This window comes from Schistocerca piceifrons, chromosome 3, assembly GCF_021461385.2.
Source record: "Schistocerca piceifrons isolate TAMUIC-IGC-003096 chromosome 3, iqSchPice1.1, whole genome shotgun sequence".
NCBI lineage: Eukaryota > Metazoa > Arthropoda > Insecta > Orthoptera > Acrididae > Schistocerca > Schistocerca piceifrons.
In genome coordinates, this window is record NC_060140.1 from 947,321,599 (window position 1) to 947,347,838 (window position 26,240).

The window sequence follows — 26,240 nt, forward strand, 5'->3', positions numbered from 1 at the left end:
TGTAGCCACTGCTAAGTGACGCTGCAGGTGGCGTAAAGATCGACGCCATAGGACACTGGATGACTGGAAACGAGTAAATTGAATTATGAATAGCGCTGTACCCTTGGCAATCCGATGGAGATGTTTGGGTTTGACGAATACCTGGAGAACGTTACCTACCGTCATGTGTAATGTCAAACGAGAAGTACGCAGGAGGCGGTGTTAGGTATGGGGGTGTTTTTCGTGTTTGGGGTGTCTTTCCTTTACTGCGCTTAAGAAAACGCTGAATGCGGAAAAATGTGAACACATCCTACGGCACCGTGTACTGCGTACAGTTAGATTAGATTAGATTAGATTTACTTTTATTCCAATTGATCCATAGTGAGGAGGTCCTCCAGGATGTAGAACATGTCAGAAAAACAACAATACATGACAAATATTTACAACTAAAACAAATAAGCTAATGTACCATTCCACAGGTCCCAAGTGGCATGGTCGTCATTTTTTAATGAACGCTATATGAAAGAATCATTTTACAAATACTAATGCACTGAATTGAAAATAAAAAAGTTTTTTATTTATTTATAAGGTAATAAACGTGTAATACAACTAATAAATACTTATTGCATAAAGCACTATCTGTGAGGCAGTGGTTTGTGAAGAATAACATTTTGGAAATGGACTCGGATGCCCATGTCCCAACCTGGGCCCAGTGTACCATCTTTGGAATGAGGTGGAACGTCGACTTCGCTCAAGACCCCAACGCCAAACATTACCTTCTCTCATTTCCGCTCTTGACGTAGAGTGGGCTGCAGTTTTTCCACAGACATTCGGACTCTACAATGAAAGAGTCACCATCAGAGCTCAAGGCTTTATAATGGCGAAGGGTGGAAACGTCCCATATTAATGTCCACCTATAGGTGTCCGGATACTTTTGATCGTATAGTGTATTAGCAGTTCAGTTGCCTCACAGTCAGTGAAATCCACATTTTTTCTACACAGTGCATCATACGACACTTCATTCACACAGAACCGGAAGACATTGCATCAATTTCTCAGGAAGTATTTTCGTTTCCAATCCAATCCTTGAAAAAATGTACGTAAATGATTTTTTATTCTTTTGTAAGAACGGATAGATACCTTTATGAATCACATCCTGTTTTCCACATAAAACAGCAGCTTACATGTTATGGAGGTTAATCAGTGCAGTACAGAGACCGATATAGTTTTAAGATCGAAAACAGAACGCATCAGCAAACGTTTGTTATTAGGGAAAGTGTTGTGATGAGATACATAACCGTCAGGTGGCTTGCGGAGTATGGATGTAGATGTAGATGTAGGGATAATCCTTTGTGTGACTATGGACCCCCTCACAGTTTCTGCTAATAGAGACTTATCGTTCCCCTTCCTACTTAGATGCACGTCACGTGTAGTGTATCTCCACCTACCTGTAGCATCAACTGGAACAACACTCATGAGATTTCGCCTGTGTCTGGAGCATCCTGTTCAGCTCAGTTTGGGTTCCAGAGAAATGTTGGAACATGCGAGTCAACACTGACTCTAAGACTTATCTTAGGAGACAGATTAAGTAAAGGAAAACTTATGTTCATAGCTTGGAAAGATTTTGACAATGTTGACTGCAATACAATCTGTAAACTTGTAAAGGTAGCAGGGGCCAAAGATTATATGCAACTTTTACAGAAACCAAACACCTCTTATATTAGTCGAAGGGCACGAAAGGGAAACAGAGATTGAGAAGGCAGTGAGAGAGAGTTGTAGCCTATTCCCGACATTATTCGGAATGTATACTGAGCAAGCAGTAAAGGAAGCCAAAGAGAAATTTGGAGGAGGAATTAAAGTTCAGGGGTAAGAAGTAAGAGGTCGATGTTTGCAGATGACATTGTAATTCTGTCAGAGACAGCAAAGGACTTGAAAGCGCAGGTGAACGGGGTGTGCAGTCTGTTGAAAGGAAGATACAAAACGGACATGAAGGACAGCAAAACAAGGGTAATGGAGTTCAGACGAGTTAAACCATGCGATGCCAAGAGTGTTACGTTAGGAAATGAAGCACTTAAAGTTGTAGATGAGTTTTGCTATCTCGGCGGTAAAATAACTAATGATGGCTGTAGTGCAATGGATTAAAATGTAGACTGGCAGTGAAACTGTAAGTTTAAATAGAATGAGATTTTCACTGTGCAGCGGAGTATGCGCTGATATGAAACTTCCTGGCAGGTTAAAACTGTGTGCCCGACTGAGACTCGAACTCGGCACCTTTGCCTTTCGCGGGCAAGTGCTCTACCACTGAGCTACCAAAGCACGACTCACGCCCGGTACTCACAGTTTTACTTCTGCCAGTACCTTGTCTCCTACCTTCCATACTTTACAGAAGCTCTCCTGCGAACCTTGCAGAACTAGCACTCCTGAAAGAAAGGATACTGCGGAGACATGGCTTAGCCACAGCCTGGGGGATGGTAGAGCACTTGCCCGCGAAAGGCAAAGGTCCCGAGTTCGAGTCTCAGTCGGGCACACAGTTTTAATCTGCCAGGAAGTTTCTGTAAGTTTAAATGATTGAAGCTTATGTATAAAACTTTTCCATATAGTCACATTATTAAAGAAATTGTCAAGGTATATCTTACATACTGTTTTACTTCTTGCTTCTTCAACGGTATTTTTTTTTCTCTTACGTGATATTCTGACTAGATTTTGAAATGGTGGCATATTATCTTGCTTTACTTTAAGTCCAACACTAGAGGCTTCAGTTCAAGCTATTTGTGTGGTCGTTTGTCCTAATAATGTTCCATTTTCAAGGCAAAGGTCGAAACGTTCCTTAGTATCTCATCGAGAAAACTATTACCAGCATTAATTGTTACGTAAAAAGAGGTTAATGATTTCGAATCATGGAGTAAAACGGAGGACAGCGTAATTTAATATTTAATAAATTTCTGCACGTACCTCTAATACGGTGAAAGGCCTATGGCGCACAGCCTATGACCAGGCTACCCTTTAACCCCAGAAAAGCCCACCAGTATTCGTTTGATAGCAGGCAAAGTTGAGTTTGATAGTAGGCAAAGTTGACTTGAGGCAGTCCGGGAGCAACTGGAACGACGAAAAGCCACCAACCCTGTTTGAGATTGAACCTGGGTCTTCCATGGCGCACATACCTTTGTGAGAACATTAAACTGTCTGATTGAGCTGCCCCTATCGGTGTCGTTTTATGCAGCCTGCACTACGTCTGTATCAGGATTTGTGTTCAGACAAGCGACAGCCATGGAATCGATGTAAGTTCCTTCTCACAGCTTTGAAAGACTGTTAGCAAATATTATCACACTGTAAAAAACACAAGTGAGGATTGGCCATGAGTTACAGAATATTCTTAGGGCAAGATATACCTAACTTCTGCAGTACTTATCCAAGTGTCTCTTACCTTTCGTTGCATAATTAACGGTGTAGTCATACGGGTTTTTGAAGTTTCTGTATGTTTGTTCCATTTGTAGTACTTAATCTTTCGTACATGGTTCAGAAACGTTGCCTTATACAGTGTGTTTCACCATTGGAAACAATTATATTAACTGAAGATATGGAAATGGGAAGCGGGGAAGTAACAACTTTCAGATATATATCCTAATTACTCGCCACATTAATGTGCTAAAGTAGTTTCATAAACGAAACAACTACAATAGATTGAAGATGTCTTCGTGCATTTACCAGTTATTCCGTAACGTTTTGACAATGTGCTTCACATCTTCAGAGCGTAATGGCCTAAGAAAATTGGTCTGTTATGTGGGTTTGCATAAAACGACATCTGTAGAGGCAGCTAAATCACCGTGTGTGATGATCTTTATCAAGAAAAGTGGGACATTTTTGCGCAAATACATATTCTTAAATGAGGGACCATTACCAGCAGATCGGTAACGATAACATTCCGTAGTATCAGCCCACAATTTAATGCCTTAACAGGGTTCCTCCGAACCATAATCCTTAGGTAGCGGTCATACACTACGATAGTAGCCCTTGGGCGGCCTGAGCGAAGCATGTCATCGACAGTTCCTGTCTCTCTGTATCTCCTGCATGTCTGAACAACGTCGGCTTGATTCACTCCGAGATGTCTGGACACTTCCATTGTTGAGAGCCCTTCCTGGCAGAAAGTAACAACGCGGACGCGATCGAACCGCGGTATTGACCGTCTAGGCATGGTTGAACTACAGAAACACGAGCAGTGTACCTCCTTCCTGGTGAAATGACTGGAACTGATCGGCTGTCGGACCCCCTCCGTCTAATAGGCGCTGCTCATGCGTGGTTGTTTACATCTTTGGGCGGGTTTAGTGACATCTCTGAAAAGTCAAAGGGACTGTGTCTGTGTTACAGTGTCCACAGTCAACGTCTGTCTTCAGGAGTTCTGGGAACCGGAGTGATGCAAAGCCTTTTTTTGATGTGTGTATTTTGTTTGTCTCCTTTGAACATTGCAGACGTGAGGTATGTTAAGTCTCTCCCTGTGTCCTAGAATAAGCATTTGACTTATAATTAAATATGTTCAGATGGGTTATGCCTTATATTCATGTTTTATTTTAAAATGTATGTAATCCCCGCAATTATTAAGTGGTACATGATTTACGATATTTTAATGTTTGTTGCAAAAAAGCTAGCTGGAACCACAGGCTCAGCAGATCTTGGTAAAGATACGCAGTATGCGGAACACAATTCGCGTTTTGCCATTGAATTCAGCCTGGTGTGAGCAAAGCGCGCCCCTGAGGTTATTTTCCGATCATTTTAAAATGACTTACGATCAGTTTGAGCGAGAACAAAATAAGCATGATCGGGCCATTGTCTCGGAACTGAGAATCTGCTGCTCTCGGTTCTGTCAGGTACAGGCTCCATAGAACCGACGGTGGTATTAAATTGCTACGGCTCGTAAATGGTTAAAATTTCCAGAGCCATTGCATTGTTTCTAGATAAGTATCTGACGCGATAGGAAGAATGCGCCCCGCGATCAACAATGACCGTTATTCCATCGCTCAAAGGAAAAATAAGTAAGCTTATTTAATAATCAGTTTTTCACAGTTTCTGTAATCTGAACTCAAATATCGGAGCATAACAACGTGTCAATACCAAGGCTTGATTATACACTACTGGCCAATAAAATTGCAACACCACGAAGATGACGAGCTACAGACGCGAAATTTAACCGGCAGGAAGAAGATGCTGTGATGCGCAAATGATTACCTTTTCAGAGCATTCACACAAGATTGGCGCCGGTGGCGACACCTAGAACGTGCTGACATGAGGAAAGTTCCAACCGATTTCTCATACACAAACAGCAGTTGACCGGCGTTGCCTGGTGAAACGTTGTTGTGATGCCTCGTGTAAGGAGGAGAAATGCGTACCATCACGTTTACGACTTTGATAAAGGTCGGATTGTAGCCTATCGCGATTGCGGTTTATCGCATCGCGACATTGTTGCTCGCGTTGGTCGAGATCCAATGACTGTTAGCACAATATGGAATCGGTGGGTTCAGGAGGGTAATACGGAACGTTGTGCTGGATCCCAACGGCCTCGTATCACTAGCAGTCGAGATGACAGGCATCTTATCCGCATGGCTGTAACGGATCGTGCAGCCACGTCTCGATCCCTCAGTCAACAGATGGGGACGTTTCCAAGACAAGAACCATCTGCTCGAGGAGTTCGATGACGTTTGCAGCGGCAAGGACTATCAGCTTGGAGACCACGGCTGCGGTTACCCTTGACGCTGCATCACAGACAGGAGCGCCTACGATAGTGCACGAATGGCAAATCGTCAGTTTTTTGGATGAATCCAGGTTCTGTTTACAGCATCATGATGGTCGCATCCGTGATGGGCGACATCGCGGTTAACGCACATTGGAAGCGTGTATTCGTCATCGCCATACTGGCGTATCACCCGGCGTGATGGCATGGGGTGCCGTTGGTTACACGTCTCGGTCACCTCTTGTTCGCATTGACGACACTTTGAACAGTGGACGTTACATTTCAAATGTGTTACGACCCGTGGCTCTACCTATCATTCGATTCCTGCGAAAGCCTACATTTCAGCAGGATAATGCACGACCGCATGTTGCAGGTCCTGTACGGGCCTTTCTGGATACAGACAATATTCGACTGCTGTCCTGGCCAGCACATTCTCCAGATCTCTCACCAATTGAAAACGTCTGCTTAATGGTAGCCGAGCAACTGGCTCGTCACAATACGCCAGTCAGTACTCTTGATGAACTGTGGTACCGTGTTGAAGCTGCATGGGCAGCTGTACCTGTACACGCCATCCAAGCTCTGTTTGACTCAATGCACCGGCGTATCAAGGCTGTTATTACGGCCAGAGGTGGTTGTTCTGGGCGCTGATTTCTCAGGATCTATGCACCCAAATTGCGTGAAAATGTAATCACATGTCAGTTCTAGTATAATATATTTGTCGAATGAATACCCGTTTATCATCTGCACTTCTTCTTGGTGTAGCAATTTTAATGGCCAATAGTGTATTAAACAAGTTGAAATGTTCATAAGTTGCTGTGGGAAATGAAGTGGCGTACACGAGACGGACTGGCGTATACAGCTGAGTCATACCAGTCTCCTGAATGAAGTACAGCACAGTTGGATGGTATTTGCCCCTGAATGTTGCGACTGACACTTGTGTTGCAGCGTCCGGTGGAACAAGGTGCCATCGCAGGAGGCACTTGGGAACTTCGAGCTGCTGCTGGACGAGGAGCTGGCCAGCGGCCACGGACACGGCCACGGCGACGAGGGCCGCCCTAGAGGCGACCACCGCGGGGGCGGCGGCGGCGGCGGGGGCGGCGGCGCCTCCTACCCTTGGAAGTAGAGCCTGGTGGCAGCAGTCGCTCAGTAGCTGGGGGGCGTACCGTGTCCGGTACCGTAGCCGTACGGCGAGCAGGTGTTTCACAGGTGGCCGCGCTGTCAGGGGTTCAGCCGAGAGTGCGGGAGGTCCGCGTTGGGGATGACGAGTCATAAGTAGCTTGTTGTGCGTCTTCGAGGAGAGGCTGGGTTGGGCGACGGGAAGTAGATGTTGGGAAGGTTTGTTTCGAATGTAAATCTATGGAATATCGTCAATGGCCAAAAGTAGAGGAATGCTAACAGTAGATACGTCAGTTGGTTTCATTTAGACACACACACACACACACACACACACACACACACACACACACAGATATATATATATATATATATATATATATATATATATATATATATATATAAAATATGAGGCTGTAGCAACAAAATTTAAAGCTTCTTGCTTACCATAGAGATGAAAGTACGAATTTAATATTATCTATCTGGAAATATTTAAGGATCGTTTATAAAGGCATCGTATTTAAATATTATGTTATAAAGCACATCGTTGTTACACAACCATAGACAATTTCACATCAGCACAGCGATGCATTACTAACACCACCAGCTGTTAGATTTCTGTAGAATACGAAGATTTACTCTGTTCTATTAAAATGAGTGAAATTGTTGTTCTTATTAACCGTAGTGGTAGAAAGCAGCAGATTTACAAAATGACACCGCATCTTTAAAATAATATTTAAAATGTATAAGAGATTAAAAAGTAGAAAAATAGAGTGAGACCCGTAAAAACTTGCTACAGTGTATTTCATGCAGTCAATAGTCGGATATTAGAATTTTATGAAATAAATTTTCCTTCATCTGTATATTATTTGTGTCATTACTTATTACCGTCTACCTTTCAGGCATAATTGGTAAGTAAGATGACAAATCGTAACAGGTTAGGCGAATCCAGGTGCAAACATCATAAAACATAAATACATTCACTTTAACCATGAAAGTAAGGGACTGCGTATATTACACAATGAATTTAGTAACCTCAGGGCAACAAATCCTAATTTGTGCTAAATTTTCCGTGGTATAAGAGGCGAGTTAAGTCACTGTGCAAGAAGTCGGCTGAGATATGATCAAGCCCACATCCGGAAAACGCTGACTCCACACTGGAAACCTCTGTTTTGCTCCATGTGACAATATGACGAAGTAAATCAATAACTGACAGGTAGTCCGCTTTTGTCTTTCTAGGAAGCAGCCCTCCCTCAGGAATTAAACATCGTTTAAAATGTTTGCAGTCTTGTTTGTTGTGGCGGTACTCTGTGTGCTTATTCGGATTTATTGCCTTCATCAGTACATGTCCTGACGTTGTAGATGGACATACGTCAACTCTGAGTAAACCATTATTGCTGTCAGTAGCTGTTGATCGTAATATTAGTTTTTCAGCAACGTTTTTAAGTTGTTCAATAATTTGCTGTCGCTTGTATATTATAACAGGCGACGGCCTTGCCGCAGTGGATACACTGGTTCCCGTGAGATCACCGAAGTTAAGCGCTGTCGGGCGTGGTCGGAACTTGGATGGGTGACCATCCAGGCCGCTATGCACTGTTGCCATTTTTCGTGGTGCACTCAGCCTCGTGATGCCAATTGAGGAGCTACTCGACCGAATAGTAGCGGCTTCGGTCAAGAATACCATCATAACGACCGGGAGAGCGGTGTGCTGACCACACGCCCCTCCTATCCGCATCCTCCTCTGAGGAGACACGGTGGTCGGATGGTCCCGGTAGGCCTCTCGTGGCCTGAAGACGAAGTGCTTTATGTATATTATAATAAGTTTTTTACTATCTGACGGTTGTAGAAGTTCAAGGTTGACAGCTAGTTGTTCACTCAAAGAAATATTACAACTAACAACTACAGAAAGCAATAATAATTTACTTAAAGTTCACATATGTCACTCTACAACGTCAGGACACGTGCCGATGGAGGCAATAAGGCCGAAATAAGCTTACATAACAAAATAAAATATCATGCAGCATACTGTTTCCCAGTTTTTTACATAGTATCTTACTGTGACATAATATTTGCTGCACCTCACACAATAAAGAAACAAAATATGCATTTCAAATTACAGAAAACTGAAACACTACAACACATTCATGACTAGAGTGTTTTTATGGCTCTGAAACACTCATTTTAAACAGGAGGAAAGACACTGAGAAATCCAAAAGAGAGGAGAAAAAGTAATCAGCATATTTTTAGGTCCAAATCGTAGTGTAGAAGGAGTAAAATCTGAAGACAAATTGAAAAGTTTAGCAATATTTATTTGGATATAAAATAATGTGGGCTAGTATTCAGATTAACTAGAGAAGTCATGGAATTCTACAAAAGTAACTGTGGAGCTAAAACTGAAACAGTAAATAAACTGGATTGGTGCACATAAATAAGGCCTGAAAGACGCACGGATTACACTATGTGATATATAGAACAGAAAAATTTTTAAGACGGAAGTTCACTTGGCCGCACAGAAAAACCCAACTTGTACCAGGTGATCATGAATAAAGCGGAGGTCCAGTGTGCACTGTAATTATCCTATGGCAGCGAAACTTGGTAGATTTGCTAACGAGTTAATGCGGAGCCGATTTACACCAGAAAACATTATTTCCAATTTTGGCCACCAGGTGGACACTGTTTGTATGTTGGTATGACATCCACACTATCATTTGATAGGACGTAACTTGGTTGAACTGTATGGCTATCGAGAGGAAAGATCATGCGCTGTTATTGAAACTGTTTTATTGTGAAGGACAACAATTACAGTGATCTGTTTAGAGAGTATCACCGAGTGAAAGGTCTGAGGAGAGTCCTGATGTCATTAAATGGTTTAAAGAACATGATAATGAAGTTCGAAAACACAACTGGGCTTGGTGTGCTACCTGGGAGAGGAAGGGGTAGTGCTAGCGATTGTGCAGTGTCGCGAGAATTGTCCACCCCAGGGTCGACAGTACGGAAGGCCTTGCTGTCTATTTTACACTGGTACCCGTAGAAGATGCAGATGGTGCAGTAGCTGAAACCTCATGATCCTCAGCAACGTGCTGAATTTGCTTTTCGGTTTCTGGCATGGTTCAAAGTTGATGAAATACGGCTGGGCAATATTCTTTGGAAATGCAATGCATATTTTACAGTATAGGGTGCAGTGAATACACAGAATTTCCAAATTTGGAGTGCTGTTAAATGGCGTGTTGTGCACGAAGAGCAATTGCACTCGCCTTATGTGACTGTGTGGTGTGGATTCGCGAGCACTTTTATTCTCGGTCCGTTCTTCTCTGAAGAGAAGACATCCAGAGGACTTCTCAGCTGTTCCGTGACGTGTGCATGTTACCGAGACCTCCTTGAACAACATGTGATTCCCGCGTTGGAAGTGGGCAACTGTGTGGAAACCACTGTTTCCGTGCAATGTGGTGCAACACCGTACATCACTCGCCCAGGGAAAGTGGAACGTGTCAAACAAATAACACACCTTACATTGAATTTATGAAATAATTCCAGTTAACTCGCTATGTCACACGACATAGCTATGTGAAAATGTATCAGTTATTGATAGGCAAAGCGAATAAATAAGCTGGCATTTCGTGAGTATAAACCACCAACTCTCACTCTAGTAACTGCACGCAAGTAATTTCCCAGGCCCCAGCTACAAGCCGCAGTTATCAGGGAAGGAGAATATTTATGACGGGATGCCCTTCCGCATTCGGCTGACACAGCAGGACACCTGGCGGACACAATGAGACGTAGGCCGCTGGCAAGAGCAGCCCTTATCCCTGCTTTTAACAACGGCCCTTCGGAAAGCCTTTCTTCAGGAAAACGGCTGGAGATGGCAGATAAACGCCCAAGAAACCCAACTCAAAACACTGGTGACTCACTGTAGCCACCTGTGTTAAAACTCTCATGAAAGAAAAAGCTGTTTATCTCAGTATTACGTAGCAGAAGTTAAACTCTGCCCTACGAAAGAAATGACACGTGTGATAGGCTACAAAAACTCTGGTGGGTTTAGTTATAACAAGTACGAACACTCTGATTGGGCAGAAAGAAAACGCGTGGCCACCGAACTTTGATACAGGCAAATGGCAGACAGAGTAATTCGCTTCTTCTCTTGCAGAAATCGTAGAGTGTTTGAGCAAGGCGACTCACGCCGCGCTGACACGATTGCGAGATTCATTGTGTGAACACTTGTTCACAGGCTCACCCTAACTCGTAAGGGAGTCCCCTAGTACGGAGAATCACACCGATCTCTGACAGTTAGTGCGTGCGAGCGATTTGAGGGCAACAACATATGTGCTATTCCAGCCAAATAGCGTGTACCATGCCAATTAACTTACAAGGGGAGGCCGCCAATTGCGAAATTCAGATTCGATTCATACTGCGCATAATAAAAGCTCATGGCCAGAGGTGTAATGTGGCAAAGCACCAAGATGCACTTCTCAGCCGTTGTCGAGAAAATCGACTGTTAAAAGAAACCGTTGCAGTGAAATATTCTCTACGATTAATAACTCTCTACAGCATCGTGGCGCAGCGGTAAGCACTCTAGTTCGTAATCCGAAGGTCGCCGGATCGAATCTCGCATTATGCAACCATTTTTTTTAGTATTTGTTTTTTATAATTCAAATATATATAAAATCTCCGGCAATCAGTTGCAACAATTACGCATATAATAATTTGTTGAGAGTCGTTTGTCGTGGAAAAATTGGCGACTTTGAACATCATTATGTTTTCCGCAAACAAAGTTGTATTTCACAAATGTTATTAATTGTCTTCATAATGTTAACCACGCATAGTTAACGGAAGACGTAGAAACGATATTCCGAAACGAATACGTATAGCGAAAGTCAAACGTTCGAATTAGAATAGAGACCCCACGAACACAAATTTGCTGTGGCAGGTATGAAATATAAACTCCGTTACTCGCTCGTTACACTTGAATGACAGATGTTGAATGGGCCGAAACGAGCCGCCGCATAACAGCGTAGTTGCCTGCTAACTTCGAAAGAAGGTAGATGCGGTCCCTAGCGCAAGTTATAACATTGTCGAAAATCAGTGCGGACGGGAGAGCTTTGGTACACCCTGTTAAAAAAAACGGAAAAACGGAGGCGGTACAATTGGAGAGCGATCCGCCTTCACCAACATGCATAAGCAATTCATTAATACTTAGATATATATATATTTGAATTACAAAAAACTAATAATAAAAAAAATCGCATAACGTGAGATTCGATCCGGCGACCTTCGGATTACGAACTTGAGCGCTTACCGCTGCGCCACGACGCTGTAGAAAATTGTTAATCGTCGAGAGTATTTCACCGCAACGGTTTCTTTTAACCGTCGATTTTCTCGACAACGGCTGAGAAGTGCATCTTGGTGCTTTGCCACATTACACCTCTGGCCATGAGCTTTTATTATGCGCAGTATGAATCGAATCTGAATTTCACAATTGGCGGCCTCCCCTTGTTAGCTAGGGACACGGATGTGGCATCTTGTTCACCTCTCTAGTGCTGATATTCAACAAATTCTGTAAGCAGCGGTTAATAGTAAAATCAACATTACACCTTTCTCACCTGTTTGACCTATTCTGCTACATTCCATTGCTGACACATTATATATGGAAACGTGTCTGTACATCTTGCTTGCATTCGCAGTGCCAGATGTGCATCTGGTGGCCAAAATTGGAACTAATTTGTTCCAGCGTAAGTTGGTTCCACATTAACGCATTAGCATGTCTATCATGTTTCGCTGCCATAAGATAATTACAGCCCACACCCGACCTCTGGGATTAGCTGCACTTTAATTATAACCACCCGGTGCTTTTCGAATACTAATTGTACAAGTGTGGTTCTCTCACTGTAACTTCACACACTTTCGTTACTGCTTCACTGAAGATAAGTCAACGGCATGCTGTGAAAGAGCAGCATTAATGAATGGCCTGTGCAGACTACAGCCACCAACCTACCTGCTTGCAGCACTAACTGTGGCCAAAGTACCCACTCTAAGAGCAGTCTGTTTCTTTGCCAATTCATTTAGACTTAAGCTTCAGCAGTCCCATTAATAACACTGTAAGACAATGCAAGTGTACTTAATAGTAACTGAAATTATCCTCCGCTGTTGACCACATCAGACCGTTTGATAATTGATGCTTGTACAGAAGAGAATTATAGTAAACTGTATGTACAGTATACCAGTAGAGACTGACATGGGGGAACATCAGTTTTTGTTTCAGAGAAATACAGGAACAAGGGAGGCAATATTGACCTTACAGCTTATCACAAAAAATGGTTCAAATGGCTCTAAGCACTATTAGACTTAACATCTGAGGTCATCAGTCCCCTAGACTTAGAACTACTTAAACCTAAATAACCTAAGGACATCACACACACCCATGCCCGAGGCAGGGTTTGAACCTGCGACCGTAGCAGCTGCGCGGTTCTGGACTGAAGCGCCTAGAACCGCTCGATGGCAGCGGCCGGCTACAGCTTATCACAGAAAACAGGTTTAAGAAAGAGATACCTATGTTTATAGCATTTACAGATTTTGAGAGAGCTTTCGACAGGGTGCACTGTGATACAGTCTTTGAGACTCTGCAGTAATTACGTATAATATTTGTGTTGTTGATGAGGTGTCACATTTTTCAAAGTTCTATTCGTTTAGTTTTATCCAACATCACTAAAGAAATATAGAAGTGGGTATATTTGAATCCTTTATGCACAACACAAGTACACAGAAGGGCTAGCTTCACAAAATCCAAGAATAAACTTGCCATTGATGGAAATATTATGAGACAAATTTGAAATTTCCACCTGTTTATACATTTAAACTATTGTTAAATAAAATAATAGCTTGTTGTGTCTAGGAAGCCTGCGTTCTCGGTTGACTAGCCAAACAATCAACCAACTCATATTAATGAGTTTTATTACAAAGAGACAATTACAGATAGTTAACTTTGGCAATTACACAGATGTGTCACAAGCAAAGGGCGACATATGAAATAATCGGTCTTTGCAGTGACTGCTGATCTCTAAACGACAAAAAGTCTGTTCTGAACTGCTATCGAAGTGGCTAATCTTGAAGCTGCTATCCAAGTGGTTAATCTTGAAACTGCTATTGAGTGGTCTCCATCAGTCAGGCGCGGCACTTATGTCCCCTTCACATGGGGGACATTGCTGTCACGTTGTCGTCCTGGAAGACGGTCAGTCAGCATGCGATTGGCTGACCTGTTCTCACAGCCTTCTCTCCTCTGTCGTTCCCGACTGGCGTGCTGGCGGTTGACATTACGCCGCCCCCCCCCCCCCCCCAAAGGGACAGCAACGGGAGGGAAGGTAGGAGCATGGACGCTCTGATGGACCGAAAGCTGAGGCTGCAGGGGACGTCATACTGGAACACCTAAAATGCAAGATGCATGGCACCTGCTACCGAAATATAATTTTTTTTAAATTGTACGAAAATATATGTAATTAAAATGCTTTCTTTTAATAAGTAAGGACATTGCTTTACTGTATGTGTACATTTAGATAAAAGTCTGTTGACGTTTCATTGTATTTATATGTGTTTTACTGTGAAACTTATAAGCTCTGGGAAAAAGCCAAAGGAATTGTTATTTGCATCGACTAGCAACGATAATAGCAGTGCTTGTCCGTTGTAAAATCTTTGGCTAGGGAGTTGTTGCGCAGCAGAGTCCGCAGAGAGAAAGGAGACGGGTTTCAGCGCTTGTAGTGTGCGGAGGTGTGGTGTTAACGCTCTCGCAGTAGAGAGTACCATTTCGGCGGCATCATGTACGCGCGCCTTCCAGTCGACTAATAGCAGGAGGAAGGACAGTGGACGGGCGGAAGGGGCTGTGTTAAGTACGATTGCCCGTTCCTGTAATTAGCCGTGGCCCGACAAGATGCTACCGTCTTCAACAACAGCAGCAGTTCCAGCAACACAGATTCGTCGTCGGCTCCGAGTTTCGTCGCAGGCACAGCACCGAAGTAAGACTGTTCATTGGTAGAAAGTATTAACAGCTAACCCAGCAGCACAACTAAATGTGATTTGATTAATGAACTTTATTTAAACAATAATCAGTTAAATTCAGGGCGATTGTGTCCTCATTGCCTCCAGACATTGTTACCAAGCAGGGTCCTTGTTCGCTTTTTTCCTTACATGCTAACCGAAGTTTGAGAGTCTATCACTGGAAAAAATCCAAATCTAAAGCAAATGAGCAAATTAAGAATGCGGAAGTCTTATTTATTTTACATATATCTTGGAGCACATGGCTGTTTGGTTTGGTACGTATTCTAGTATTTAATTCTGTTCAAGTCAGTAAAAAAGGCTCAGTTGTTCAGACAATAATATGAAATCGAATTTGAAGAATTAGTGTCAAAAAACGTGACAACCTTCAGTTGCCACGTCAGTGTTTAATAATAAATGTTTTTCTTTCCCATCATCTTGTACGGGATTTTGGATGTAATCGCCCTAGTGGGCTGGCGACCGTAATTATTTCCATTTCGTTCACTAGTGTAACTTTTGGATTCATGATCAGTGGTACCCCTTTTCTGTCCAGTGTTGTTCGTGAGTGAATGCACAAAATAACTTTCATTTTTCCAAATTGTAGCCCTGTTTGGTTTAATTACTTTTTTATTTTTAGTGGACTTTTCTATCAGAAAGATCGGTTGTACACTTTCCCCCTACTTATTGGTATTACTTCTTCAGGAAAGATCGCCTTATCCAATTAGAAAAATTCCATTAGGTATACACGCGATCCACAGTCATATCCGGCCTTCGTTCTGGTGGAAATATCCCCCAGAAAACGCCCAGAAGGGTACATGTCCACCACCTGAGGTCCATTGCAAGCAGTAGAAGGCGTCGGCTGCTACAGCACTGGCGGGTCCAGCTCCATCGCTAGGATTTGAGGAGGCGGAGGAAGCAAAGGCTGCCTCTCCATGCGGTCATCCTGCGGTGTCGTGATGACACCCTCTGGTTGCTGTTGTGGCTGCGCTGCCCTTGGGATCCGCGAAACTGGGGGAAGAGATACAGAAGGATCACCATGCACAAGGCAGTGGCGAATCTGATTGTGGCGTCGGCGCTGCAATCCGACTGGGCCTGTAATAAGTGAGAGGCACCCACGTGCCTTGCTCATACTGTGGCATCAAGCAGTCAGGCCTGCAAGATGAGTGGTCTGCCAAGCGAGTGGATTCATTCTTATTTATCGAGTAACATGAACTCTCGTACTCACAATTAAGTCACTAATCAACCTCCTGTATGAATAATACGCAACGGAAACGCACATCTGACTATCAGTAATTTACAGAACTCTGACTGTTCACTACGCACCGGCAATACCACATTTTCTTTTTTCTTTTATTTAATGGCTTTTATCAACACGTGGCCACCGCACTGAATAGGAATGGCACACACATTATAAATTCGGGACATCATGACAACATACAATTCGAAGGAAAAGTCCACCAATCTTTTTCTTTTCACTATCTTATTTATTCTGATAAATTCTATAACCTAAACACACAAATTCTATAACCTACAACAATAACACATGAAAACTTCCGCCCAGTGGGCATGGCTTTACAATGCTGAATCTCTATATTATGGTCTCGTAATTATTTAACGCTACAGTGCACTTTCTGGATAGGATGGTGGATCTTTTATTATACCTCACACTTCGACTCTCACAATCATCATCACGAAACTTTCCTCCAGACCGAGTGGTACCGAAGGAACAAGCATAACCCACTAATCTTTTGAAACTACCTTGCTACTCTCCCATGCAAACCACACATACCCAAATTACATGACATACACCACACTACGACATGGAATACAAAACACTAAATAGTCACAACACTATCACTTTCAGTTTTCCCACTTCAATTAGTATTTATCCCAGTTTCACACGACACTGCCGCACTTCGTAATTCTACTTTCCTACTATGAACTCTGGAGATATATGCACGTCTTCCTGTGCAATGCAAGCCAAGTGGCGTTGCTGGATAGACGGCCGTCTCACCTTGCTTCTCTCTCAGAGTTTGAATCTAGCGTCACACGGAATCATATCACGCAAAGTAATATTAAGAGCATATTCATCACACACGCGAGTCCTCAACTGATACCATGGACGAGTACTTCTCTTTATCGTTTGTCTCATACACAGATTGAGATTCACACAATACTCACCACGTGGAAGCACTCGTCTCTAATTTCAAGTCCTGCACACGCCATTTCTTAAATATTTCCAACTTATAGTACACACGCTAGTAATTCAGCTTAACTTAAGCACACGGAAGTATTTCAACTTATTGCTACACGTGGTTTCATTGTGACCGTTGGTCACTTCCGAAGATTACTACGATCCTATTAATATTACCTGCCTGACATTTAATTCTCCCCACAAAAGTTCCTGAAATAGAGAAATTATTATTTCAAACTACTCTTAAATATTCCACATGCATACCATGTCTCCACTCTTTTGTCTTTACGGAGCACAACTAAGACAGGTCTTAACAGCCCAAGATCCAGCGGCAGAGTCCTGATACATGGCCGTTCTTCAGGTCCTCTCGCACCTCTGTCGAGGTGGGGGAAGACCTTGCTACCGTATTGGTCAGCCACATTTCAGGCGCTCAAAGCTCCCGTAAGTTTCATCTCTTTGGTTCCACCAAAGGTGGCCAAAGGATCGTCTCAAAGATGATCATATATTAACATTCACTATCTGCGGTTAGCAGACGACCATACATTCATTCATTTCACAGATCTCACCAAATTGGATGTAGGGATTTATTTTGTGGGAGTGCACATGTGATCAATTAAATAAATAAATTGTCATTCTTTCCCACACTGGTATCCAGCTTCGCTGTATTAATTGAAATTGAGATATTTTACAAAAAAATGTGTTGTTCTGACAAAAATAATGAAGTATGTTGTACCTATTTTCAATGTCGGGCGGTACTGTACCCTTTCATAAGATACATGCTTGTGCCAAGTCAACAAAGGGTCTCGCCTTGTTCCCGTCGTCTACTGCCAGTAAAAACCGTAAAAATCCCAGTGTCATGCAGCGTCAAGCGGTACTTGCGGCCTTCCTTCAGCGCTGGATGCTGGGGAGGGTGGAGCAGGTGGAGCAGTGTGCGATGGCGGTGGCCGTGAAGCCATTCTGCCGGCGATGGTCCATCTCGTGGATGCGAACGACAGGAGACGAGCAACAGTTGCCATGCTTTGATCTCTGGTGTGTGCAGTCCATTGTTTGGCCATCTGGTGCTTGAAGGTTCTGACAAAAGGTTTCACTTCGCCGGTTGACTGTGGATGGAACGGTGCTCCAGTTAGATGCTGTATGCCATTGCGTTCACAGAAGGTGTCAAATTCATTTGACGTGAACTGAGGGCCATGGACCAATGCTATGACCTCAGGCAAACATTCGAGGCAAAAAGTAAAGGACAACGCCTGAACTGTGCTACGTGACGTTGTCCAGTTCATTGGCACAGCAAGAGGAAACTTGGTCTAAGAGTCTACCACACTCAAATAACGAGTATTCCAAAAAAGTCCCACAAAGTATATGGGCATACGTTGCCATGGTGATTGCGACTTATGAGAAGCAGAGAATTTTTGTGGTGCAGCGGACTGATTTCCCGAACATGCGTGACACTGTGACGTCATCTGTTCTAGCTGGGCGTTCATACCCTACCAAGTACAGACTTGACCGCTATTTCATTCGAACAATCCCCTAGTATCCTTGGTGAAGTAACTGCAACACTTCTTTTTACAAAGCTTTGGGGATCAACACACATGACTGTCCGCTGTCATTTTGAATAAGAACCACACCTTGCTGTATAGCGAGGCTATGACGACGTGCGAAGTATGGACGCTATGCTGTGCAGTGAGCGAGGCCAAGATGTGCGAATGTATATTAGCAAAATGTTCAAATCTGGATCAGGTTCTGTAGCCTGTGCAATTTTCTTGTAGTTGAGAGGAAAGGACTGAAGCAATTGCGGGCACAAATCCCGGACGAGCCCCCAAATGCGGGCTTCCAAATTATAAAATGATGATGTGATGGTCCTCAACCACGTACTCTCCGACTCACAGTTGAAATATTAAAAGTTTTGGCTCGTTTCGTTGTCCAGGGGCTGGGATACGTAGTTGCCGCATTACAAGCCAAATACTGCTCAGTCGACAGTATTCAATATGAATATGCACGTGAATCGGATGGTCGAAGGTTCCTATCACTGCAATTGCGAATTTTGAACGTGACATACGCATTTATAAATTAGAGATTGCAATTAAATAAAATTTGCAGGTACTATTGTAACGAGTTTAAATGATGAGTACGATAGTAGAAGTACTTTTGAGAATGTGGTAGATTTTTGCAAAATACTTATTGGTGTCGAGGGTCTAGTAATTAAATAAAATATAAGTTGAATAACAGGGAAACAATAGATTCCTACTGCACATAATTAGTTATGGACGACAACAAAGCTCGCGAGACATTCACTTCTAAACGCATACTACGTCTTCACTGTAGAAACCACGGAAATCTCACAAGTTCATCAGTCGGCACTACGAAGTATTTCTATCTCTCGCGACCAGGCGCAAACCGCTCCACTCTCCATGTGTTCCCCACGACTGTGTGTCTGTCGCATCCAGCCTCGCCGTGTCCTGTACTACCGTCCCTCCAGTGCCGTACTGTCCAGCACTCTTCCTTTGCTTCCATCCAGTCTCTCCATTCACCAGCGCTGTGATTGGCTAGAGCGCTCGCGTCATGCCTTCAAGCCAACGCAACCACACAGACATAATGAAACACATTCGAAATACTCGATTTACATTTAAATGACTTGAGATTAAATAAATATTCCTATGGCTGGACCATAAAGACGCTCTAACACACATTATTAGATACCAAAAATAAATTAAAGAAACATATATCAAAGGATTAGAAGGAAAGGTAGGCCAGTAGCCTAATGTCTCTGTGCTTTCTAAAACACAGTAAATATTTAACCAATTTCTTCATGAATAGTACATATCGGATATAAACAAAGACATAGACGAATAAATATATTTATAAGTATGTTACTACTATCTCTTCGTGTAACTGTGTAGTACTTATGGCGTGACGCGATCGATAGTAACCGGCCACTTTGACCTCCAATAACTCATGTACTATTCAAGATACATGTCTGCAATTTATACCAATTTAGGTTTACACTAATAGCTTTCTGAACACACTTTGATCGCCAAAATCGGATGAACAGTATAGACTTTGGAAATTCGTTGCTGGATGTTACGTGTATAATTTATCGTCAGATACTACACTTTAAACTAATAATGATATTGAAAATCCGATTGCACAATCAGAATCGTCGTGCAAGTAATGGTAATGTACTTGTTTCTTTATGAGGTATCATGATTCCTCTGGCTACTATTAATTTCTATATGAACTGTGAAATGTCTGCCATTAAGGTTTCACAAAATCCGGCATCTTTGGCGCTCCCTGCATGTCTCCTTCATCGACACAGCGTCACCATGGAATTCCCAGCCTCGCGGTCGATAGACCCTGGCTAACGTTTGGCACCACATGGCCGCCGATGAGCCGCGGGTTGCCTGCCAAGAGACCTCGGCGCGGCCACGCCAACCCCGAACCTAGAATAGTTTGCAGGCTGGGGTGGCCGAGCGGTTCTAGGCGCTTCAGTCTGGAACCACGCGACCGCTACGGTCGCAGGTTCAAATCCTGCCTCGGGGAAAGTTCTAAGTTCTAGGGGACTGATGACCTCAGATGTTATGTCCCATAGTGCTCAGAGCCATTTGAACCATTTTTTTTAGAATATTTTCAGGGCGCCACAACTCGCCTGTTACGTCACACAATTCAGAATCCTGTGCATCGATGTGACAACAAGATGGAGCAGAAGCGTCAAAGTCTGTATCAGGGCCAGTCGGAAGACTTGGAAGAGCGTCCGCATTACCATGTAGAGCTATCGGAGAATACACAATCTCGCACTGGTATGCTTGTGATCTGTTACCAAATAGAATTTGGTGACGCCATACACAATAGTCAACGCCTTTCTCTCTATTTGTGATTAGTTACACTGAGCTTTGGACGACACTTTTGATGCGCAAGCAATAGTCCTGTCGTTATCAACAAATCTGTGCGAAAGCACTGCACCGATTTCGTAAGAGGAATCATGAACTTGCAACACAACTGGTTTGTCAGGATCGAAGTGACCCAAGCATCGATAACTGAGCAATCCACCTTTTAAGTTTCTGAAAAGCTTCTTGGCACTCATCTGTGCAAACGAAGGGGACGTTCTTGCGACGCAAGCGATGCAATGGAGCTGCAATTTGTGCAGCACTGCTATGAACCGAATATAATACTTCATTTTACCTAAAACTGACTGCATATCTGTGACATTGCGAGGAACTGGCAAACATCGTATGGCTAACAAATTGTGGTGTGAGTACTGTAAGACCTTCGGTACACACACCATCAGATTATTTGACTTGTCGCTCTAACGAAGTAGGCGAGTGTCAGCAATATGTCTCATGGTCTTATTGTGGCGTGTTTATCTTCTGCCGTTAGGTCAGACGATGGAAATGCCCCTTGCACGCTTAGAGTAGCAGATTGATGGCGACCAACTTTAAACAGAACTTGATTAATTTTCACACACATTTATTAAAATAATAACAAGCAATAAATTACTTAACTTGATTCTGGATGCTATTTACAATTGACAATCTGACGTTCCTTTGGTCTTGGTACGTTAATCTTATTCTCACATATCTCTGATACTTGACAAAGTGTCTATACATTTATCTTCATGGATATGTACAGGAATATGATAATCTTATTAGGCACAGACTAATGCAGACTAATGCTGACTAATGCAGACTGGTACAGACAAATGCAGACTGAGTAATTGGAGGTCTGTACACTCGTTATAATACCTCGAGCGTTCAGGTATCACAGCGCGAGTGTGATCCGCGAGGAGAAAAGGTTCTACGTTAGCAGCAATCTCATTGGCTGTGAGACATATTAATACGCGGATCGGCGGAAGCAGAAATTGGTCCGTCTCTAAGACAGCGCCATCTCGTAGTGCGGAGACGGACGAGCGCTGCGCCTGCGCTGTTGTGCTTAGTGGGGCGCGTTCTAGTGGGAAAGTTGTGTACGCGCTGACTACGCGGAACTATGTACACAACACAAATGCACACCTTGATCAAGATACTCCACCTCAGGTTTAAAAAAATCACACTTATCCAGTCTACACATTAGTCCTGCATCAGGTAACACGAGAAACAAAGCACGTAAATTTGCAATTTGTTCTTCAGGTGTACGACCTGCTACGACAATATCATACAATTGGTCTGAACAGTTTGGTACTTTCACAGTCAGCTGTTCCAAATACTGCTGGAAAATGGCGGGTGCGAAAGCACTGCCAAATGGCAAACGCAAATATTTAAACAAGCCCAAATGAGAGTCCACAACACACACAGTTTGAGATTCTTTATCTAGTGGTGTTTGAAGATATGAGTCGCGCAAATCATTTTTTGAAAAGTAGCGACCAGCGTCTAATCTGTCCATGAGATCGTCTGGACGTGGTAACGGATAAGTATCAATCACAGTTTGTGGCTTAGCTGTAGACTTAAAGTCAATACAGAGGCAAATGCGACCTGAAGGTTTAGGAAGCAAAACCAATGGACCTGCCCATTGACTAGCTTTTACAGGCGCAATAGCTCTGCTATCTTGCAATTCTTTAAGGGGGGTAGGTCGTCAAACGGGCCAACTTGGAGCAGGTGAGGTACCACAGTACATTTTAATTTCCACTGTCTCTACTTTTACAAATAAATTCATAAAACTTTGTCAGCATGACCAGGAAGGATTCAGAATTCACACTAATAGCAGTGGAGTTTCGAAAACACATCCAAATATTTTTTTTTACATGTGAAACTTCATCATTTTTCACTTACTAATGGCTGCATTTGTTGCTATAGGTACACTTTTCTTCATAAGTAAGAGAGATTCTTCGATGAATTTTGCACAGCATGCAAACCATACGTAAAGGTGTATGAAACTCTAGGATTTTCAAAATGTATTAAAAACTGTGGTAAAAATTGAGGTAATTAACTACAAAATTTGTGTTTTTTCCAAACATGGTTTAAAATATAACAGCTCATTCGTTTCTCCATAAATAAATTCTATAGTTTCATACACCTGTAAGTATGTTATGTATGCTGTGCAAAATTCATCGAAGAATCTCTCTAAGTTATGAAGAAAAGAGTACCTATAGCAACAAATGCTGCCATTAGAAAGTGAAAAAGATGATGAAATTTGACACGTAAAAAATTTTATTTCGTTATGTTTTCGAACTTCCACTGCAATGAGTGTGAATCCTGAATCCTTCCTGGTGATACTGACAAAGTTTTATGAATTTATTTGTAAAAGTATAGACACTGGATATTAAAATGTCCCGTGATGCCTCTCCTGTTCCAAGTCGGCCCGTTTGACGTCCTACCCCCCCGTAAGTTTAGCGGCTATTTTGTCCCATAAAACGAAGTAAACAGTTCTGGAACGGCAAACTTTTGGCTGGACATTGTTTTTCGTAGTAATATGTGCAACAAAATTGTTAGCCTTACCTAAACCTATAGTAAAGAGTTCTGGCAATTCTTTCAGTGAGCTAGCTACACTGTCTTTAGCATTGAATGCAGTCACTGACAACACATTGTCCTGAATTCGAAAGCCAAATAAATCTCACGAATCAAGGCCAAATATGTCCTCAGAATCGCGGGATTGTAGCACAGTGAAAGAGTTGGCGTACGCGATCGATACATGGCAGGTTAAGTACATTTTCCAAGAATAACAATGTCTTGTCCATTATAAGCCGTCAGGTGCGTGCTAGTTTGATATAGACGTGGGGAGCCTAACAGTTCATATGTGTTATGATTCAGTAATGTAACACACTAGTTAAACTAACTTAGGCTGAGGACGACACACACACACACACACCCATGCCCGAGGGAGGACTCGAACCTCCGGCGGGAGGGGCAGCGCAATCCGTGACATGGCGCCGCCGCGCAGCTGAATTTCCTTCTTTCCATTGGCCACTTCTTCGCCCACAGGTTCCTTTCACTTTTTTTTTTGGGCCTTGTTATCTCTAAAACGGCCAATGCTAACCACAATTTTTGTTTCTGTGTAATGCCATAGGGGATCTCGTAAAACATAAACTTAATGAGTTTAGGTAAACTAATCACAACGGCAGGGTAGCGCTGTAATTGCTGAGTATAGTCTGTCAAGACGTGTGCAGATTGCCACGGAATTTATGGGTCCGTCGGTTGGCCGATAAGTTGGTACACGTGTGCGTGTGTGTGTGTGGGGGTGGGGGGGGGGGGGCGTAATGTATCATCGGGATCGGCTTAATTAGGAGGGCGTGCTGAAACGTAATGCCTGCGAATATTTTATGTAAAAGCACTTGAAGATATTTACACAAAACAAACGTTATTAATATTCTACAATTTTATTCTTCATCTGTACATATTTCTCACAGTAGTCACCCTGGCAACGAACACATTTCTCCCAACGAGGGATCAGTTTGTTGATACCGTCTCTGTAGAATGTTTTACATTGTTGTCGGAGCTATAACCTCACCTCTGGTAGTACACTTTCATGACTATCAAAATGACGTCATTGAAGATGTTTTTTTAAGTTTTGGAAACAGATGGAAATCAAATGGAGCCAAGTCTGGCTTTTATGGAGAATGATCGATGACAGTGAACCCAAGGACTCGAAATGTTGCAGGTGTTGCAAAGCTCTTGTGTGCCATGCTGAAGGACAGGGTGATCCACGTGTGGACGAACTCTTCTAATTGGAAACTGCTTCTTACACACCGACATAGTTACGTTGTACACCACCTTGGTAGACGCTACAATTCGGAACCGCCTAGCGACACAACACTGAAAATATAGACATGAAGAATGAAGATGTAGAGTATTAATAACAACTAGAAGGAAGGTCAGTGTTGGCCGTAATTTTGATGATTTATTGACAGCAAAAACGATTTTCTATCACATAATGATTATCTTCAGTGCTGGAAGTTGAAAATTTCATTTTTTTTTCTTTATTGTGATTTTAAACACTTTATACAAACGCGGGCTGTCAGCAGTACAATACGCTGCTCTTCAGCCTCGAGTTTGACAACAAGTAGTACAGAAAGGTGGCACAGAGAAGACAGTCAAAACGGTGGGCAAAAAATGTAGACACTAAAAATCGAAAAAACAGGGAGCCGTTCACACTGGACGAGAAACAGCACTAACACTAGGCGACGCAGTGCACAGAACATGGATGATGGCGACGGCATGTGAACAGTGGTGGCGTGATGGCGAACAACACTGAACACTAAACATGACGGCACACACGAGACACTGATGGCGGTGATCTCCGGCGCGCGAAAGTCCACGTAGCGTGTGCGAGTGCGGGGACCTGCCAAGAGGGGAACAGGGGTGAGGTGGGGGAGAGGGGAGAAAAAGGATGCCAATGGCTGAGGAGATGGGGGCAGGAGGAGAGGGACAGGGGAGGGGAAGCCCCGGGGAGGAGGGGGGAGAAAGGAAGGAGGGAGGGAAAAGGGAGAGAAGGGAGGGAGGGTGCCCAGAGGAGCAAGCACAGGAGGAGGGCGGGAGGATCACAGTTGGTAGGAGGGGTAGATGGAGGGGAGGAGGGCATCATCAGGGAGGGGGAGCTGGCGAAAGCCACCTTGGGAGAGGGTAAGGTGGGTGGAGAGGTGGAGACTGGGTGGGACGTGCGAATACAGGCGCGGCAGAGGGCGGGGGTGGGAGAGGATCGAGGAGACGAGCGGCTGAGGAAGATCGAATTTGCGGGAGGTGTACAGGATCCGTATCCTTTCAAGGAAAAGGAGGAGGTGGGGGAAGAGGATGAGATCGTACAGGATCCGCGTGGGGGAGGGGAGACAGATGCGATAGGCGAGGCGGAGAGCATGACGTTCAAGGATTTGGAGGGATTTATAAAAGGTAGGGGGGGCAGAGATCCAAGCCGGATGGGCATAACAAAGGATAGGGCGGATGAGGGGTTTATAGGTGTGGAGGATGGTGGAGGGGTCCAGACCCCACATACGGCCGGAGAGGAGCTTGAGGAGACAGAGTTGGGAGCGTGCCTTGGCTTGGATTGTCCGGAGATGGGGAGTCCAGGAGAGGCGGCGGTCGAGGGTGAGAAAATTTCACATAGGGATCAGTGAATAAGAAACAAACGACCACAAATACACCTGACTATAAACCAACTGTTGGTAAGAAGGTACCTTCAGCGTACAAATTAGAGCTCGTAGGCACTGGTGCCTAGTTATTAGCAGCAACAGAAGCTATGAAACGATCACAATAACTGAAGCCGCTGTTTACATTCACCTATACAGCAGACCTCGGCGTG

The 26,240-nt window shown here is 43.5% G+C and overlaps 1 protein-coding gene across 1 annotated transcript in view; it reads left to right on the forward strand.

Moving 5' to 3' along the window:
* The window catches only part of LOC124789250 (polyglutamylase complex subunit TTLL1-like), a 208,769-nt gene that overhangs the window by 69,103 nt on the left and 113,426 nt on the right, over positions 1-26,240 (forward strand). The window contains exon 7 of the mRNA XM_047256545.1: positions 6,647-6,739. Within this exon, the coding sequence (XP_047112501.1) occupies positions 6,647-6,739 (93 nt within the window). The remainder of the gene's footprint in view (positions 1-6,646; positions 6,740-26,240) is intronic.